Below are 21,263 nucleotides of genomic sequence, written 5' to 3' on the forward strand. Positions count from 1 at the left end.
GCTTTGTTTTTTAAAAGCCTTGGTTGAGTGTCAGGATTTTCCCCTAGCCTCTGGGTTGTCTATAGGTGTTGTTATATTCACTCTGGCTATCTAATGGGATTTCAGAGCACTCTCGTCGGAGTGCAGAATAACTGAGGAATTTACGAAAGCGCAACAACGGTTGAATGTGTCAGCAAAAAAGATAACGTTCCTAGAGAATGAGTTTAAGAAAATGCAATCCCAAATAATGAGCTGTGTGAGAATGTAGCTGAACTTCAAAAGGTACTTTCGCAGGTGGAATCTGAAAATCCAAGGTGTAAAGGAGGTAGAGGGGAGGATATTAGGGAAACAGTCATTAATATCCTGGGAAAGGTGTCTCCGTGCATCAAAGACAGGCTTAGAGACGTGATTGATGTGGTACATCGACTTGGGAAACAAAGATCTGATGGACCCCCTCGCAATATCATCTTGCGCTTAACTATGCGCCATTACAGGAACATCATCTAGAGAATGGCCAAGGGGTAAACGTTTCTGGACGAGAAGAAGCTCTGATACCGCAGGATCAGGCTGCCAGGAAGAAACTGGCCGCTTATACAGAAGGCGCGACGAGGGAAAGACGGCTGGGTTCAAGGGCCCACACGGGTTTATCAAATGAAGAATTATTACTGGGTAACTGACATTAACCAAACTGGAACTGTGAGTACTGCCAAGAGTACAGTTATTGTACTACCACGAATAAATGTACTGTTCAAACTACAACTGATGAACACTTGCCCAACAAAAAAAAGTAAATAGATGTCTTATACTGTTAACCACCGCTACCTCAGCTGATTGTAGTATCTGTCGGAGTCATCCTCTCAAGGTTCACTGTTTGTTTTATTGTTCACATTACTATTTGTGTTCTTTCTTTTTTAATGCAGGATTTTGTTTTCAATTCACTCTATCTTACAAAAAGGAAAGCTTTATTTTTATGCTGTAGACGCAGTAACGCAGATTTTGTCCTTCAAGAAACTCATTCGGGTGAAAGTGATTTGAAATTTTGGAAAGCACAATGGGGAGATATGGCCTATTTCAGTCATGGATCAAATCACTTTGCTGGTGTTTTGACACTTATTCACAAGTGTAACGGTTCTAGAATCCACATCTTCACAAATGGGAGATGGGTCATAGTAACTGTTAAACTTGACTGCTATTTTCAACATTTGTAATGTATACGGACATAACTCACATTTTCCAATTAAGGCCCGTTTTACCAGGAAAGTACAGGATTTAAGCATCAAATACTTCGATGCTTTTCTAATTATTTCAGGGGATTTGAATGAAACACCTGATGCATCTGCTGATCGTTTTCCTCCTAGAATGAGTCAAAGCCCTCAAAATAACAATATTATCACTACATTATGCAAGGATCTCTGTGTTGAGGATTCTTGGCGTTATTTCAATCCGGATGAAAACATCAGATCATAAGCTAAAGATATTTTTGCAATGAAAGACTTGGGTCGTGGAAGTAGATGGGAATTTTTCAAATATAAAGTCAGAGTGGTAGCCATTAAACGCGCCAAAGAGCTGATGCACTTAAAGAACCTTAGAGAAAAAGAGATGATGAGCAAGCTTGACAGTTTTCTAAAGAAAGATAATCTATCTGAAGAAGAGGAGTCTATTCAAGTCTTTACAACTAGAATTAGAACAGCCTTACAAGGATCTGGTAAAGTTACTTTTTTGCACTTGAAAAGAGAAACTACAAAAGAAAATCTATAACTGCACTCAAAATTAATAATGTTTTATGCAAAGATCCCATTACAATAATCATCATTTGTCAATTCCTTTTATGAAAACCTTTGCAGCTCTCAATTTCAGGAAGATGGTGAAAGCTACATTTGCCACATTCAGAATTGTCCCTGTAATTGAGGATGATTTCCACTCAGTTTGCGATTCACCAGTGTCAACTGAAGTCATTAGAGAGGATCTGAATTCAATGAAAAAAGGGAAATCACCTGGCCCTGATGGCCTGTCAGTAGAATTCTATAGACAGTTTTGGGAGTTACTAGAAGACCGGATTTTTAATATGTTTCAAGATTGCATTAAAAGTGGGGGAATAGTCTCCACTATAAAACAGGGCCTTATTTCATTGATTCTGAAGCCCGATAAAGACCCTTTTCTCATTGACAATTGGAGACCAATTACTTTATTAAACATTGATTACAAATTAATTGCTCTGGTTTATGCCAAAAGTTTAAAGTAAGGAATAGATACCATTATAAATGAGACTCAAACAGGATTTATGAAGCTCTAACATTCGTTTAGTCTTGGACCTTATAGATTATTCAGATGCAATTGACTCGGATGCGGTTGTCTTATTTTTGGACTTCTGTAAAGCCTTTGACACAATTGAACATTAATTTCTCTTTAGGTCTCTTAAACTTTTTGGATTCGGTGAAAATTTTACCAAAGTAATTCTCATGTTTTACAATGATATAAATAGTTCTGTGTTACTAAACCTTAATACTTCCAAAAGATTCACTATCAACAGAAGTGTACGACAGGGATGCCCAATTTCGCCATTTTTATTCATTTTGGTTGTGGAACTTCTATCTCTAGATATTCTGAATAATGCAAATTTGTATGGCTTAGCCATTTTTAACAAAGAAATCAACATTTCCCAACTGGCTGATGATGCTACTCTTTTTTTAAGAGACAAAGACCAGGTCGCCCATGTTCTTAATGCTATAACTGCATTTTATATTGCATCAGGATTAAAACGGAATGTTTCTAAATGTGAAATCTTATGTTTAACTCTGATGATAAACAAATAGAAAATATTCCTGTAAAGGACTGTTAAATATTTAGGAATACATCTGTCATCTGTTTCCTGCACATCTGTTTCCTGCACAATTTTTCCCCACATAAAGCTCTTTTGTTGAATAATTCAGACATAACTGTAAGGAATAAGTCATTGTTCTACCCCAGCTGGCATGAGAGGAATATTGACTTTGTTCTTGATTTTTTCGACCACAAGGGTGATATTCTCACATATGAACAATTTATAACATTGAAAGAGTTTCCAATACCTTTCAGAGAGTTTATTTCTGTGATCAAAGCCATTCCCAGTGGTCTAACGACACTAATGAAAACTCATCTTAGCTTTGGTAATGATACAAAAGTTTATCCAGAACTCAGATTGGAAGGTGTGGGCTTACTTGAGAAATTTTGTTGTAATAAATATACAAGACAAATTCTTCATTCACAAAACCAACTTACACCGAGAGGAAAAATTTTCTGGAACATGCTTATTCCTGATATTGTCTAGAAAAAGGCATGGTTAAGGTCTTACACATATTGTATACCAAACAAAGTTAAGGAAGTGCACTTAAAATTTTTACATAAGATATATCCATGTTATTCTATGATTTCCACATTTGTGGCTATTGATGATATCTGCGTTTTCTGTGAAAAAGAAGGTGAGAATCTGTCTCACTTGTTCTTTGAATGTAAATTTGTGTCAGAATTTGGGGAAAACCTTGCAAAATACTTATTTACCATTATGAACACTACCCATGTTTTTCACATGAAAGATATAATATGTTACTATTGCAATGATAACAGGACCATTGAAATGATTGTGATTTTAAAAATTCTTGTTGCCAAATATTTTATACACAAACAAACATTCTATACCAAAATTAAAAATGTTTTTGATTGAATTTAACTATTTTATTAAAACATTAACCCTAGTGAATAATAACAAGAATAACACCCTCGTGCATAATAGAGAGGATACTACAGAAGGTGCGTTTGTCAGTCATGTTCCACCTGAAAAACTGAGTGTTTCCTGCGTGTGTGAGAGCGATAGAGATGGAAAAAACGTGGTGCTTTCTAAAAGAAGCCAAGTGTATTGCAATGTGTAGTGTCAGAGGAGGAGGGAACACAAATAAGGAAGACGTGACCTTGTATGGAACTGGGTTAACAGACACTTAGAACATTATGTGATGAAGAAGTATGCATTTTCTGAGCTGGTTTTGTTATTTTTTAACTTCATGAACTCTGCTTCTATAACAAGGGTGATTGAACTCACTCATGATAACCAATATGTTATTATGCAAAGTTGCATGTTGTAAAATAATTTACAAAACTACGTGAAGCCAAGTTCTAAAATCCTAAATAGGACATTGTAGAAGTTATTTATTGAATGTTTATCATTCATCCATTTAGGACATACCTCATTGAATGAGCATAACCCAAACATAATGGCTAAATGATTTACTGGAACTGCATCTGTTTCACTTTGTTTTCAAGCATCTAGTGGCCTTCAAAATGAAAGCGATGAGGCTCGGAGGGTTCTCCCTACCTAGGACACTTACAAGCTTGGTCTGTTCTTTTGGGGGCACTTTGTGACATGCATTTTAAAATAATAATTTGCATTCTTCATTGATAGTTGATCTAGATTGTCAATCAGTTATAGTCCACATTCAACCAAATCAGTGAGACTGTTTAGTAGATGGTCAATGGTAACTTAAAGGTCAGGATGGGTATAACGGGGCTGTTTAACCAGTAAATCCTGCCTGATTCAGCACTGTGAGTAATATGCTATCATTTAACCTGGCAATGACAATGTTTTGCAATCTGTAGCTGAGACTAGAGGTAACTTGTCTGTGAATCATGTGACTGTCTGGAAATATGCAAGGGATGGAAATACAATACAGTTTGTTTCACTTTCCATGTAGGTCTATGCTAGTACAATATCTGTTTCACAATATGTTGTCCATTCAAATGTTGCTGTGTGCATGACTTACAGTGCTGTTCAAGAAGGCTATTATTGGACACAGAGAGATGTTGGATGAATGGCCATGTTGTTAAAACAGGAGAACAATAAGGCTTCTGACATTTGACATGATATTCAATCCAGTCCAGTCAGAGAGAAAGAATTAAAGGAAGATGTTTTCAGACCACTGGGGATGTCTGCTTCATTGACCCAGTCTGACAGGTAGTAGAGTTCCGTGGTTAAAATCATTGAGCAAGCCAAGACCAAGACAGTAAAAAAGACATATTACAGCCTGTTGTGACAATTGCGTTGTTTGCTCTATTGCCATTAGTTCATACACTACTGTTACAGTGCCTTGCAAAAGTATTCGGCCCCCTTGAACTTTGCGACCTTTTGCCACATTTCAGGCTTCAAACATAAAGATATAAAACTGTATTTTTTTGTGAGGAATCAACAACAAGTGGGACACAATCAAGAAGTGGAACGACATTTATTGGATATTTCAAACTTGAAAAAACTGAAAAATTGGGCATGCAAAATTATTCAGCCCCCTTAAGTTAATACTTTGTTGCGCCACCTTTTGCTGCGATTACAGCTGTAAGTCGCTTGGGGTATGTCTCTATCAGTTTTGCACATCGAGAGACTGACATTTTTCCCATTCCTCCTTGCAAAACAGCTCGAGCTCAGTGAGGTTGGATGGAGAGCATTTGTGAACAGCAGTTTTCAGTTCTTTCCACAGATTCTCGATTGGATTCAGGTCTGGACTTTGACTTGGCCATTCTAACACCTGGATATGTTTATTTTTAAACCATTCCATTCTAGATTTTGCTTTATGTTTTGGATCATTGTCTTGTTGGAAGAGAAATCTCCGTCCCAGTCTCAGGTCTTTTGCAGACTCCATCAGGTTTTCTTCCAGAATGGTCCTGTATTTGGCTCCATCCATCTTCCCATAAATTTTAACCATCTTCCCTGTCCCTGCTGAAGAAAAACAGGCCCAAACCATGATGCTGACACCACCATGTTTGACAGTGGGGATGGTGTGTTGTGGTTGATGAGCTGTGTTGCTTTTACACCAAACATAACGTTTTGCATTGTTGCCAAAAAGTTCAATTTTGGTTTCATCTGACCAGAGCACCTTCTTCCACATGTTTGGTGTGTCTCCCAGGTGGCTTGTGGCAAACTTTAAACGACACTTTTTATGGATATCTTTAAGAAATGGCTTTCTTCTTGCCACTCTTCCATAAATGCCAGATTTGTGCAATATACGACTGATTGTTGTCCTATGGACAGTCTCCCACCTCAGCTGTAGATCTCTGCAGTTCATCCAGAGTGATCATGGGCCTCTTGGCTGCATCTCTGATCAGTCTTCTCCTTGTATGAGCTGAAAGTTTAGAGGGACAGCCAGGTCTTGGTAGATTTGCAGTGGTCTGATACTCCTTCCATTTCAATATTATCGCTTGCACAGTGCTCCTTGGGATGTTTAAAGCTTGGGAAATCTTTTTGTATCCAAATCCGGCTTTAAATTTCTTCACAACAGTATCTTGGACCTGCCTGGTGTGTTCCTTGTTCCTTCATGATGCTCTCTGCGCTTTTAACGGACCTCTGAGACTATCACAGTGCAGGTGCATTTATACGGAGACTTGATTACACACAGGTGGATTGTATTTATCGTCATTAGTCATTTAGGTCAACATTGGATCATTCAGAGATCCTCACTGAACTTCTGGAGAGAGTTTGCTGCACTGAAAGTAAAGGGGCTGAATAATTTTGCACGCCCAATTTTTCAGTTTTTGATTTGTTAAAAAAGTTTGAAATATCCAATAAATGTCGTTCCACTTCATGATTGTGTCCCACTTGTTGTTGATTCTTCACAAAAAAATACAGTTTTATATCTTTATGTTTGAAGCCTGAAATGTGGCAAAAGGTCGCAAAGTTCAAGGGGGCCGAATACTTTCGCAAGGCACTGTATATACAATAAGGCCGTGACAGCTAGAAGACAACAAACTACTGATTTACAACCACAGAGTTACCGCACCAATTCAACTTAAACATCATAAAATCAACAAGGCTATATATGCTTAGTTTAATAGAATGAAAACTAACTTAAAGATACCAGAAACAATTTAGTTCAATCAATGTTGTTAAATATCACGTGGCTGTCTCAGTTTATAATGAGAATAGATACTTTTCCATATACTTATGTACAGTTGAAGTCAGAAGTTTACATACACCTTAGCCAAATACATCTTAAACTCAGTTTTTCACAATTCCTGACATTTGATCCAAGAAAAATTCTGTACTTTGGAAGTACGCTTGGGGTCATTGTCCATTTGGAAGACCCATTTGCGACCAAGCTTTAACTTCCTGACTGATGTCTTGAGATGTTTCTTCAATATATCCACATAATTTTCCTACCTCATGATGCCATCTATTTTGTGAAGTGCACCAGTCCCTCTTGCAGCAAAGCACCCCCACAACATGATGCCGCCACCCCCGTGCTTCACGGTTGGGATGGTGTTCTTCGGCTTGCAAGCCTCCTCCTTTTTCCTCCAAACATAACGATGGTCATTACGGCCAAACAGTTTCATCAGACCAGAGGACATTTCTCCAAAAAGTACGATCTTTGTCCCCATGTGCAGTTGCAAACCGTAGTCTGGCTTTTTTATGGCAGTTTTGTAGCAGTGGCTTCTTCTTCCTTGCTGAGCTGCCTTTCAGGTTATTTCAATATAGGACTCGTTTTACTGTGGATATAGATCATTTGTACCTGTTTCCTCCAGCATCTTCACAAGGTCCTTTGCTGTTGTTCTGGGATTGATTTGCATTTTTCGCACCAAAGTACATTCATCTCTAGGAGACAGAACGCGTCTCCTTCCTGAGCGGCATGACAGCTGCGTGTCCCATGGTGTTTATACTTGCGTACTATTGTTTGTACAGATGACCGTGGTACTTTCAGGCATTTGGAAATTGCTCCCAAAGATGAGCCAGATTTGTGGAGGTCTACAGTTGTTTTTCTGAGGTCTTGGCTGATTTCTTTTTATTTTCCCATGACATCAAGCAAAAAGGCACTGAGTTTGAAGGTAGGCCTTGAAATACATCCACAGGTACACTTCCAATTGGCTCAAATGATGTCAATTAGCCTATCAGAAGCTTCTAAAGCCATGACATCATGGTCTGGGATTGTCCAAGCTGTTTAAAGGCACAGTCAACTTAGTGTATGTAAACTTCTGACCCACTGGAATTGGGTACAGTGAAATAATCTGTCTGTAAACAATTGTTGGAAAAATTACTTCTGTCATGCACAAAGTAGATGTCCTTACTGGCTTGCCAAAACTATAGTTTGTTAACAAGAAATTTGTGGAGTGGTTGAAAAACGAGTTTTAATGACTCCAACCTAAGTGTATGGCAGCCTGGTATGGCAAGTCCACCGTTGCTGATGGTAAGGCGCTACAGAGTGTGGTACCCTCAGCTGAACCTTGGGTGCACACTGCCTGCCCTCCAGGACACATACAACACCAGGTGTCACAGGAAGGGCAAGAAGATAATCAGGAACCTCAGCCACCCGAGCCACGGCCTCTTCTCCCTGCTTCTATCACTCAGACGTGGGCAGTATAATAGTAAGCCAATAGCTTCAACCACCAGACCATAATGCTGCTGAATAGCCCCCACTAGTCAGCTATTTGCTCCCTCAATGGACATTTTCCCCCTCAACAAACATGTATCCTGCCCCCACCCCAATGGACATTTCCCCCCTCAACAAACATGTATCCTGCCCCCACCCCAATGGACATTTCCCCCCTCAACAAACATGTATCCTGCCCCCACCCCAATGGACATTTCCCCCCTCAACAAACATGTATCCTGCCCCCACCCCAATGGACATTTATCACTGATAGAGTTGGAAATGTGTATATATGTTTTGGTGTATTGTTTCAATAACTTCCCTTTGACCTGCACTGTCGGAGCTCAGAGTTGAAGAATTGCACTGTACCCTGCAATTACATCTGCAACCCCGTGCTTGTGACGAATAAACTCTAATCTCATCATGGTGGCATGTAACCTATCTACAGTAAACTACATTTAAACGAGAAGACCAATCGAGTTCATTTTGCATAGTGATCTTTGCCTTTCTCTGATGATAGAACAAACACTAAGTCGAAGGTCACTCATTAAGTCCAGTGAAGCGGATCAGTTTACGATCGCTGTGTCCAAACCGATCAGGGTTGCGTTAAGTACGTTTTTACGTTCTGGAACGTTCAATTGAACGGAAACGGTGCCGTACTGAACGACGAGGGTTGGGGAACACTTTCAGCATGACCACTTCCCTTTAAAACATGTCACTTATTGTTTCCAGCCACAGCTCGCCACATCTACCAAATGGTAGTATATTCAAGAACCTTTTGGGGGAGCGTGTCGTTCAGTACAAACGGTTGTTCAACGTAGCAAACGTGTAAGAGGACTGAACGCAACTCTACCTCTCACTGTCTTTTTTTCTTTTTGTTCTTTCTCGTTGTTTATCTCTGCTCGTTTAGAACGTTGGATCGCAGAGGGAGTTGGAGAATATCACCAAGGACGACTCAGTAACTAATCAACCAAACATCAATTGTTGATAGTAGCAACTAGCAACCGTGAAGAATGTCGACTAAAGAACGGGGCCTGGTTTATCTCGTCACCGGGGGCTGTGGGTTCCTCGGACAACACCTGTTACAGGTCCTTTTGGAGAAAGAGGATGCGGTAACGGAAATTCGACTTTTTGACAAACACATCGACTCAAGTTTAAATGGCCACAGCACAGGTAAAAAAATATATATATGTTTGAAACAAATTGTAAATGTCTGGCAGTTCACTGACATGCTCAAACCCCATTTGTAGTTTTCTTGTCTAATAATGTTTTATGCATATTTCATTGGCATAACCATACACCACACGAGGCTGCTGAGTTGAAAACGGCTCATACATGTCCAGAATGATTAGCAGTTGTGGGACTGGTGGAGTTTTAAACATGAGAGTTAAGCTACCCTTAACCCTTATTCATGGTTACAATTATTATTGGGCTCAGCTACTCCTAGTAGCTCAAGTGGCAAGACCTCTAATCTTGAATGTCCAGGGGTTCATGCACTGAGTGGCGTGTCAACTCCTCAGTGAAACAGTTCAGGTCTGTATCTACCTTAGCACATTGAAATGACTTAAAGTGAGAACCTAGACGAGCATCACAGAACTTTACTCCCATACATACCCAATCAAATAGATTCTGGATATCAGCTGTATTCCATGACAACTCGTTTCTGACACCCTTTATCTTTGGCTTTCTATATAAGCACTTTGTGACATCTGCTGATGTAAAAAGCTCTTTATAAATGTGTTTGATTTGACTGTATCGGTCTGCATGAACAATTGCATGATGGGGTCATAAACACATGGCCCACACCCAACAGGTTTGTTGGACAGAGCCTTCCTCCAAACTCAGTGATAGAAGATCACTCCATAGATGTGTTTGACTGATGAGCTAAATACATGGCATTGATTACAAATGAAATCGCCCATATAGGCTTACATTGTTAGTCTTTAACCTCTATATTGCCATAGGCTACATCCAGGTAATATTAGAACACCTTGTTTTCTCCTAAATAGCAAACATATATATTTCTCCCCTGGTGAGAATGTGCTTTTCAAGTAGAGGAGATGTAGGGACTGAGGAACAATTGAAATAAATCATTTTCTTACCATTCATTATGTAGGCCAGTGGTATTCACCTCCTACTATGTCTGGAGCTTGCTGGTTTTCTGCTCTACCTGATTAATAATTGCACCCACCTCTTGACCCAGGTCTAAATCAGTCACTGATTTAGAAGGGGACATTTGAAAAACCTCAGTGGAGCAGGCTTCGAGGCCCAGACTTGAATTTGAGGGATGTAGGCTATTCCAAAGCGTACACAAAGCCTGGTGGCTAGTAGTATTCATATAGCCCAGCCAGGGGGAGGCCAAAAGTACACTTTATGTAATCAGAGCTCATAGTCTAGTTCTAATCTCGCTGTAACAGTGAACTGAAAAGACCAAGATGCCGTGATTGAATGAGATTTGCAACTTAACATTGAGCCTTTGCTTGAAATGTTTCTAAAGTATTTACATTCTGTAGGTTCTCTTTAGATATGAAGCATACATATGTTTTCACAGAGAAGGTGTATGAGTGATTAAAACGATAACCAAAACAAACCATGAATTTAACTTGGTTATTGGTGTATATGTTGCGTAGCATGGGATCTGCTGCTGCATCTCATGTAGTTACAGTAGCCTAGTAAGAGAGGGGCTTGTAAACTTCAGAGGACAAGGTTGACTGAAGCGTTCACTTCCTGTAATTACTTAAATTACAGTTACTGGAGTTACTGGGTAATTACAAAACCCAGCTTTGGTTTGGTTCAATGGAAATCATCAAATAATGTCAGATCCTTAAAAGGTTCTACAGCTGCACCATCGAGAGCATCCCGATGGGTTGCATCACTGGCTGGTATGGCAAATGCTCGGCCCAGAACATCACTGGGGCAAGCTTCCTGCCATCCAGGACCTCTATACCAGGTGGTGTCAGAGGAAGGCCCTGAAAATTGTCGGACTCCAGCCAACCTAGTCATAGACTGTTCTCTCTGCTACCACATGGCAAGCGGTACCAGAGCGTCAAGTCTAGGTCCAAGAGGCTTCTAAACAGCTTCTACCCCCAAGCCATAAAACTCCTGAACATCTAGTCAAATGGCTACCTAGACTATTCACATTGCACCCTCTCCACACCACTGCCACTCTCTGTTGTCATCTATGCATAGTCACTTTAATTAACTCTACCTACATCTACATACTACCTCAACTAACCGGTGCCCCCGCACATGGACTCTACCGGCCCCCCCTGTATATATTGTTATTTTTTACTGCTCCTCTTTAATTACTTGTTAGTTTTATCTCTTATTCTTATCTGTATTTTGTTAAACTGCACTGTGGGTTAGGGGCTCGTCAGTAAGCACTTCACTGTAAGTATTTGGCGCATGTGACTAATAGAATTGGATTTGATTTGCTACTTCACCAAGCCACTGAGGCAGAGCTAAAAGAGACATCTGCAGTAGTGTGACTTCAAGGCAAGAGTGTGTTTTTTAAGAGTCAGGACCATTCCTGTGGTTACTTGGACTCCAGCCCCGTCCTGGCTTCATGGTCATCAGATATATTTCAAGGCCATGACCTAGATAAGCCAAGCCAGGGACAGCACATTGAGAATAAGGGCAGCTTCTTTTCCATCTTATCATTCCAAGAAGGAAAGACGGAACAAACAGACAAATGCTCTCAAAAGACACATTTGTGAAGAACGTGATTTTGTTGAGACCCACCTACCGGTGTTCCAATAAACATGAAGACCTTGTATGAGAAGACATTAATTGTGGTGGGGTGATTGGGTCTTTTACATCAATCAGATGACATGTTTTTCAGAGACAGAGAGTTCCTCAGTGGACGCAGATTTGGTTAGGTAGCTAGGCAACGTAGGATCTGATTTTGAGGAAACAAATGAACACTCAAGTCAAAGAATACTTCATATAGCCATGGAAACATGCATGGAAAGACTTGGTTCCTCCTCACACAACATATATATATATTTTTAACCAGGCAAGTCAGTTAAGAACAAATTCTTATTTTCAATGGCGGCCTAGGAACAGTGGGTTAACTGCCTGTTCAGGGGCAGAACGACAGATTTGTACCTTGTCAGCTCGGGGGGTTGAACTCTCAACCTTCCAGTTACTAGTCCAACGCTCTAACCACTAGGCTACCCTGCCGCCTAGACCTTCTAACCACAACATGTCTGATTCTTCTCTAAGGCTATTATTCTGTTCGTGATGTCCATGTCTTGTTGTCCAATCTCAATCTAGGATCAATTGTATTATTGTGCATTGTAGATCAGTTTATAGATATTTAATTCTGGTGAAAACAATCTCTTTTACACTATATCTAACATCTTAAAACCCCCCCCTCCACTTTTCTCCCTCTCTCCCTCGTCAGAGCGGGTAAAGGTGGTGGTGACGCAGGGGGACATCACAGATTACTCCAGTGTCCTGGAGGTGTCCAAGGGGGCAGACCTGGTCATCCACACGGCCAGCCTGGTGGATGTCTGGCACAGAGTCCCTGAGACAGTTATCCAGGCTGTGAATGTTCAAGGTAAGGCCTCAGACACAGCAATAGCATTCACTGGCCGAGAATACGCACCAATTTGTACATGTAGAATAGCAAAGAAAATGTGGTCAGTCATACGTCTACAGCGGGTGGTCCCTAAAACGCAGAGCGCTGAACGGTGGGCAGACGAACACTAGATCCACATTCGGTGCGATGTGTGGAAGCCTTAAAGACACAGGAGGATTTACGAAGAAGGGAATGGAAAATATGTTGAGGGAAAGGAAAAGAGAAGAGGGAGAAATGGTTGCCTTCAAGATGATTGATGATAGAACGGGACAAAAATAGGAGGGGTGGTTGGCTTCTCTTGACTGTAAATTAAATCACAGCAGGAACTGTTATGGAGACTCATGAAAACCCATGAAATAGTATTCCCTAAAGTTATTGTGATTCATGGTATAACCCACGTTTTTCCTGTTTGCCTGTCGCCTCTCCCTTCCTATCGTGCCTGATGTTTTCCTCTGAACATTCTGACTATAAAACTGCCCCTTGAGTCTGTTAAAGGATGACAACTACAACAATGGTTTTATAGTCAGCAATCATAGACATACACAAATAAGGTCATTATGTATTTATGTAGTGGGTAAATGTGTGTGAGTCTCTGAGAAGGTCTGTTTATAGAAATTGTGTGTGTGCTTGGCATGAGATTGAAATTACTGTAAAAGACTCCTCTCAAAAGGTTTCACATCTCACGATAAGGTTAGTGCCAGCCTGTCAGGTGGTTTTCATGGAACTGAATTACCTACAAACTCAACTTATTAAAAAGAATCAGCTGCTCTCTGTGATCCACTGCAATTCATCTAGTTTCTATTAAACTAAAAACATCAAATTAAAATTGCAAGCCCTTTGAACCATTATATAACCCCAATGAACACCGACACTGGTGGGTGGCCTACTATGGTGTGTGTGTGTCACTGTCCCAGATCTGGTTATCTGTCCCATATTTCTGCTCTTCATCTCTTGGAAAATGTGACATTGTCCTCACAGGAATAGTTGTTTGTATTAGTTAGTGTAATTACTGTATATCAGATCCTTCTAGGATGTTTGTGTTGAGCTCTGAGAAAACACTTATCATCCCGGGCGAGTTCCTATAACATGCTCCTCCTGGTGCCTGTGTACTCATAGTCGGCCAATGTCTCTGTCCAGATGTTCTGCACGTACTTCCTGTTGACCGCATCACACCCTAGCCCTTTCTTTCTGCAATTAAATCAATGATTACCTCTAGTTATTGGCCTCTAGAATGTTTCTCTTCCTCTCTCCTTGTCTCTCTAACAGGAACTGTGAATGTGATCAATGCCTGTGTGGAGAATGGTATTCAGTATCTGGTCTACACCAGCAGCATGGAGGTGGTCGGCCCCAATGTGAAAGGAGACCCCTTTATCAGGTAGAGTTCTACTTCACAAACATCTGTTTCTCCTCTAGGCTTTCGTTGTTTTTTCCCTCTTTCCACTAAATCACTACCTCTCCTCCATCTGTCTTTTGTCTGGCCCGTACGGTAGAGATTTCCCTTATCTGCATTATATCAGGCATGTGACTTTCTTTTCTGATTTCTCTATGAACTCGTATGTCTCTATTCTTCCCTAATTCTCAATCGAGAGACATTTACTGCGAGGAGAGAGAGAGACCGGTCAGGGGAAAGATGGGAGACAGGAATAGAGAGAGACTATAAAGATTAGTATTATTATTAGAGAGATATGAAAGATAGGGAGCATTCCAGTCATAGTGTTGCATTAAGGTCTAGTGGATGATGGATATTAAGCAAAGCCCACATCAAGGCACACTTCCTTCATCCCTCTCTCTCTCATCCCTCCCTCTCTAACACAGACAAAAGCACTAGCCTCTGATGTGGCAGACTTGTTATGCTCTACACTGAGTATACAAAACACTAAGAACACCTGCTCTTTCCAGGACAGACTGACCAGGTGCAAGCTATGATCCCTTATTGATGTCATAAATCAGTGTAGATGTAGTGTAGATGAAGGGGAAGGATTTTTAAGCCTTGAGATTATTGAGACATGGATTGTGTATGTGTGCCATTCAGAGGGTGAATGGGCAACACCAAATATTTAAGTGCCTTTTGAACGGGTTATGGTAGTAGGTGCCAGGCACACCGGTTTGTTTCAAGAATTGCAACACTGTTGAGTTTTTCACACTCAACAGTTTCTCGTGTGTGTCAAGAATGGTCCACCACCCAAAGGACATCCAGCCAACTGTGGGAATCATTGGAATCAACATGGGCCGGCATCCATGTGGAATGCTTTCAACACCTTGTAGAGCCCATGCCCCGACAAATTGAGGTTGTTCTGAGGGAGACTCAATATTAGGAATGTGTTCCTAATGTTTGGTAAATTCAGTGTATGTCATTGTGTGTTATTATAGGCGTGTTTAGGAATGTACTTATCACATATGGTCCCTATAAGAAGATAAGTGGATATGTGACAAAGATGATGACAGTCAGTAGTAGCTATGAGGAACATCACAGGATAGAATTAATCTGCACCATTGAATTGAATTGAAGCTGTACATTGCCAGTTCAATATGAACATATCCAGGCCAATGTACTTTGCAATGCTATGTGATGATGTCAGGAAAACTGTGCAGCAACAGTAACTAAATCATAATAACAGCCCTGTGTTAGGTAATAGGCTCAGGTACACAAAGCCTATAACTGTCTGGTTATACCTGTTTTAGGCTGGTGGGTCCTGGGAGCCGAAAATGTTTTTGTGTAGCGTCGTCTTATCTCTTTTGGAACATTTCAGATGTTAACGAATTTCTGTCATACCAAGGAATTAGAGTGACAGAGAGAGAGGGATGAGGGAAATACACTGCTCAAAAGAATAAAGGGAACACTTAAACAACACAATGTAACTCCAAGTCAATCACACTTCTGTGAAATCAAACTGTCCACTTAGGAAGCAACACTGATTGACAATAAATGTACATGCTGTTGTGCAAATGGAATAGACAACAGGTGGAAATTATAGGCAATTAGCAAGACACCCCCAATAAAGGAGTGGTTCTGCAGGTGGGGACCACAGACCACTTCTCAGTTCTTATGCTTCCTGGCTGATTATTTGGTCACTTTTGAATGCTGGCGGTGCTTTCACTCTAGTGGAAGCATGAGACGGAGTCTACAACCCACATAAGTGGCTCAGGTAGTGCAGCTCATCCAGGATGGCACATCATTGCGAGCTGTGGCAAGAAGGTTTGCTGTGTCTGTCAGCGTAGTGTCCAGAGCATGGAGGCGCTACCAGGAGAAGGGGACAGTACATCAGGAGACGTGGAGGAGGCCGTAGGAGGGCAACAACCCAGCAGCAGGACCGCTACCTCCGCCTTTGTGCAAGGAGGAGCACTGCCAGAGCCCTGAAAAATGACCTCCAGCAGGCCACAAATGTGCATGTGTCTACTCAAACGGTTAGAAACAGACTCCATGAGGGTGGTATGAGGGCCCGACGTCCACGGGGGGGGGGGGTTGTGCTTACAGCCCAACACCGTGCAGGACGTTTGGCATTTGCCAGAGAACACCAAGATTGGCAAATTCGCCACTGGCGTCCTATGCTCTTCACAGATGAAAGCAGGTTCACACTGAGCACGTGACAGAGTCTGGAGACGCCATGGAGAACATTCTGCTGCCTGCAACATCCTCCAGTATGACCGGTTTGGCGGTGGGTCCGTCATGGTGTGGGGTGGCATTTATTTGGGAGGCCGCACAGCCCTCCATGTGCTCGCCAGAGGTAGCCTGACTGCCATTAGGTACCGAGATGAGATCCTCAGACCCCTTGTGAGACCATATGCTGGTGCGGTTAGCCATGGGTTCCTCCTAATGCAAGACAATGCTAGACCTCATGTGGCTGGAGTGTGTCAGCAGTTCCTGCAAGAGGAAGGCATTGATGCTATGGACTGGCCCGTCCGTTCCCCAGACCTGAATCCAATTGAGCACATCTGGGACGTCGTGTCTCGCTCCATCCACCAACGCCTCGTTGCCACCACAGACTATCCAGGAGTTGGCGGATGCTTTAGTCCAGGTCTGGGAGGAGATCCCTCAGGAGACCATCCGCCACTTCATCAGGAGCATGCCCAGGCATTGTAGGGAGGTCATACTGGCACATGGAGGCTACAAACACTACTGAGACTCATTTTGACTTGTTTTAAGGACATTACATCAAAGTTGGATCAGCCTGTAGTGTGGTTTTCCACTTTAATTTTGAGTGTGACTCCAAATCCAGACCTCCATGGGTTGATAAATTTGATTTCCGTTGATCATTTTTGTGTGATTTTGTTGTCAGCACATTCAACTATGTAAAGAAAAAAGTATATAATAAGAATATTTCATTCATTCAGATCTAGGATGTGTTATTTTAGTGTTCCCTTTATATTTTTGAGCAGTGTAGTTGATCACCAGCCAACCCTGAAATCGTCCTGCCAGTTGTCGCGTGTTGAAAATATTTTTCTAGATGCAGACAGACGCACGCGCACACACACACACAAACACTCCGGATTTGCAGATGTGTTTGGCATTCTCTTCCTTCCACATCAGCTAAAGCAGTCACGGTATCTGTAAAAATGTCTGTCAGCCTTTGCATGCATGACTGACTTTGCTAAAATATTCACAGAAACAACAGGATATGAGTCCTGCACAGCCAGCAAGAAGAAACAACATCATGAAAACTGCCAATGTCCATCTGGCTATTATACTGAATCATTTCACATTCCACACGTGAATGTGATATTCTGTTCCAAGGTCATCAAATAATAACCCCCCCCCCCATTCCCCTCTCTCTCTTTCATGCACAGAGGTGATGAAGACACCATCTACAATGTTTATCATGATATGCCCTACCCCAGGAGCAAGGCCAAGGCAGAGAAACTGGTGCTGGAGGCCAACGGCAACAAGGTACTTGTATTAACACATCACATCTCATACAAAGACGTGGTAATAACACACACAGACCAACTCATACGCTTCTATTTGATGGACATTTGAAAGATCCGGGGATAGTTGCCTTTAAAGGTACCCTCATTAATAGCCTGATTCAGATAGGGAATCCCTTCATGGACCATAATCAGATACTTATTCTCTCTCTTTGACTGAACTGCTCCAAAAGGTACCGCAGAACACAAATATACTATAGTAATCCATTACAAAAAAATGTTTTGGAGCTTATGTTGCATGTAAGATTTTTTTGCCCAATGGCCATATTTGTGCTGTTACTCTGCGCAAAAAAACCTAATATTTCTGGGTTATGATAAATGGTAGAATTCCTGTCGACAGTTACTCTGCCAAAAAGCTGTTGAAGTGTTCCCTTGTGGCCTTGTGTGTTAGTCTACTCCACCCTTCTGTTGTTCTCCACCCTTCTCATGTTGAGTTAAAACTGCATATTTGGGATTCTGGGTTTCAACACTGTTTTCATTTCCCATCTGCTCCCATCAGTTTCTAATGCTCTGTTACCACATCCGTCCTCTCCTCTCTCTGGCCAGGTGAATGAAGGGGCCTGCTTGTACACATGCTCCCTCCGTCCCACAGGGATCTATGGTGAGCAGCACCAGCTGATGAGGGACTTCTATCAGATGGGTGTGAGGACAGGGGGCTGGATCATTCGAGGCGTCCCAAAGGACACGGAACATGGCCGTGTCTATGTAGGTGAGTCCTGAAACGCGTGCTGATACCTAACCACACCTACAAGATCTTGAGTTGTCCTTTTAGCTGATTTTCTACTGGGCTCTTGGTTATGTACCAAGGTGGCTACTTAACTTGTTCAACAGTAGTGAATTAGGCTAGTGGTATACACGTTCTCAGCGTAGTTTTCTTTTTTTCAGGTAATGTGGCTTGGATGCATCTGCTGGCTGCTCGCTCCCTGAGAGAGCACCCCCAAAGGCTTGGAGGGGAAGTTTACTTCTGCTATGACGACTCACCCTACAAGAGTTATGAGGATTTCAACATGCAGTTCCTGTCTGGGTTCAACTTCCGCCAGGTCCATGTGCCGCTATTGGTGCTGTGGTTTGTGGCGTGCCTGAATGACCTGCTCCGCTGGGTGCTGAAGCCTGTGTGCAGCTACACACCATTACTCAACAGCTACACCCTCGCTGTGGCCAGCACCTCCTTCACAGTGGGTTCAGACAAGGCCCAGCGCCACTTCCAGTACCGCCCCCTCTATGACTGGGACCAGTGCAAGGCCCGCACACAGAGATGGGTGGACACCTTTCCCTTCGCAGGCACCAAGGACTCCTGATCTGCTGGTCTGGTGGAACCTTTTCTGGGCTAAACCGATGCACCACACATTATAACCTGGGATGGATGGAGGAGTAAGAGGACTATCTCAGATTTATATTCTCACTATGTTTGCTCCATCATAAGCAGTATATTCATTACACGTATGCAAACAAACTCTTGACCCCTGAACTCTTAAACCCTGAGCTATGACCTCCTGCACGTGTTCTTCAAAAATGGTTATGTCCTCCTACTACTTGTGGCTAGCCTGTAGCTCCTCAGGCAAAATGATGACAAGGCATGTTCCACACTGAAATGGGTCACTTATCCATCCCATGATCTTCTGATTCACATGAGACCCTTCCCAGCCCTAAATAGGAGATAATATATTGGAGATTCAATATAAATGTTTGGGGCTTTATCGGACATTGCAATATTCATCTTCTTAAAAAAGGGGTAGATATAATGTGATTGTAGTCATAAAAGGGCATATAGATATGTGATATAGGAAAGCTGCTCATGAATTGTTTTGAGTCTATTTCCAACAATACATGGTGCTATACATATTTTGCAATACATACATGAAAATGCAATACATTTTTCACAAGACATCATCACTACATAGACTTGATCTGTTTTTGTTGAAGAGCACTAGTGCAAGAAAATAAGTACTTACATCTTAAACATGCATTAATGCACACAGAGAATATTGTCTTATGTTCTATGTGATTTTAGAGATTTATAAATCACCTGCTATACATTAAGGTGATTTTATAATCCGAATGCACTGCCAATTTAAAAGCAATAATAAAAAAAATCATTAAAGATAACATTTTCCAGTGCAGTCAGATTTAAACTTCAGACAGAGAAAATGTTAATTTTATATTTCATAATTGATTATTATTATAATTTTGAGAAGTAGCATTACTTAAAGAGCAACTGAAGGCAATAAAAAAAGTATATTCTCTGGTAGAAAATGGCCTGTCTCAAACCAACTACATTAAAGAAATGTAAGCATTTCATGAGACACCTATAAAACATGTGTAACATGAAAATATTGTCCCATTTACAATGTGTAATTTATTGACGGTCCCAAACTATCCCCAGAGATAGGCTATCTAAAGTCACAACAATGTTGACACTGTCGCACACCAGCCAGCAAAGAAGTTGGATAGCTTGCTAGCTAATTTAGGCTTCTTCCAGACACAAGACCTTGTTTGAATGTTTCAAGTTATCTCAAAGGGTGTGTACTGTTTTAGCACAGTGTAAGTAGAAATGCTTCCCACGTCGGAACAAACACAAGAGACGCCCACATCAAAGAGCGCCTCTGAGACCCAAAACTCGTTTAGTTTAATTTCCTAACGAGGAGAATTGAAGTGAGGAAGTTCAGCTCCCTAAGAAAACAATAGACATACTTGGAACACAGAATTGGTTGAATGGTATCAAACACATGTTTTCCATGTGTTTGATCCATTTGTTTGATGCCATTCCATTAGCTCCATTTCAGCCATTATTATGAGCCATCCTCCCCTCAGCAGCCCCCTGTGACATGGAAAGTATACTCTTTCTGTATTGAATATTGTATTGAATATGTATTATGTATTTATGTTTAATTCCAAATACAACTATTTTAATGAATTCAAAGTTGATTTGTTTTTTATAAGGTAAACATGATACTATCAAAGACACAACGCATGATTTTTCCTGAAAACGGCCTCGGTCCACTATGGGGACCTCGGAAACTGCAAAAGAAACTAAATGGAGAAACATATGCAATATATGTTAACAACACATTCATTACATGTCCTTTACATAGTCCCAGTCGATATTAGATAGAACGTTGCGCCCCTGCCTGCCTGTGGGGAAAACAACTTGTGGTTACCTTTTTCAAAAGTTATTTTCTTGTCTACTTGTTTTAGTCAATTACAAAACAACATTTAAGAAAAGTACGTCTAAAGATGACTTTTCAGCATTGCCTGTGATGGGGGTCACCCTGGTCATGATGGGGGTCATGATGGGAGCTACACCAAATGATTGATGTATTATAATAATTGATTATGCTTATGATGTATTAATAGAAGGGGAAGGGCTATAAGACACTCCCACACTACATGTATAGGGTACT

General features: G+C 41.3%; 1 protein-coding gene across 1 annotated transcript; it reads left to right on the forward strand.

Moving 5' to 3' along the window:
• Positions 1-8,932: 8,932 nt before the first annotated feature.
• LOC135555319 (3 beta-hydroxysteroid dehydrogenase type 7-like) lies at positions 8,933-20,776 on the forward strand. Its single transcript, XM_064987656.1, has 6 exons — positions 8,933-9,530; positions 12,763-12,918; positions 14,206-14,314; positions 17,725-17,824; positions 18,409-18,571; positions 18,748-20,776. Exons 1-6 carry the CDS (start codon positions 9,371-9,373, stop codon positions 19,158-19,160), a joined length of 1,101 nt encoding a protein of 366 aa, XP_064843728.1. The 5' UTR covers positions 8,933-9,370; the 3' UTR covers positions 19,161-20,776.
• The last annotated feature ends 487 nt before the right edge of the window (positions 20,777-21,263 follow it).

The sequence above is a fragment of the Oncorhynchus masou genome, chromosome 15, assembly GCF_036934945.1.
Source record: "Oncorhynchus masou masou isolate Uvic2021 chromosome 15, UVic_Omas_1.1, whole genome shotgun sequence".
Classification (NCBI taxonomy): Eukaryota; Metazoa; Chordata; class Actinopteri; order Salmoniformes; family Salmonidae; genus Oncorhynchus; species Oncorhynchus masou.

Excerpts from the sequence above, each read along its gene's own strand:
- LOC135555319 (XM_064987656.1), top strand. The coding sequence starts at position 9,371 with ATGTCGACTAAAGAACGGGGCCTGGTTTATCTCGTCACCGGGGGCTGT. Across the intron at positions 14,315-17,724 it reads AAAGGAGACCCCTTTATCAG|AGGTGATGAAGACACCATCT; the intron begins GTAGAGTTCTAC and ends TTTCATGCACAG. Across the intron at positions 17,825-18,408 it reads TGGAGGCCAACGGCAACAAG|GTGAATGAAGGGGCCTGCTT; the intron begins GTACTTGTATTA and ends CTCTCTGGCCAG.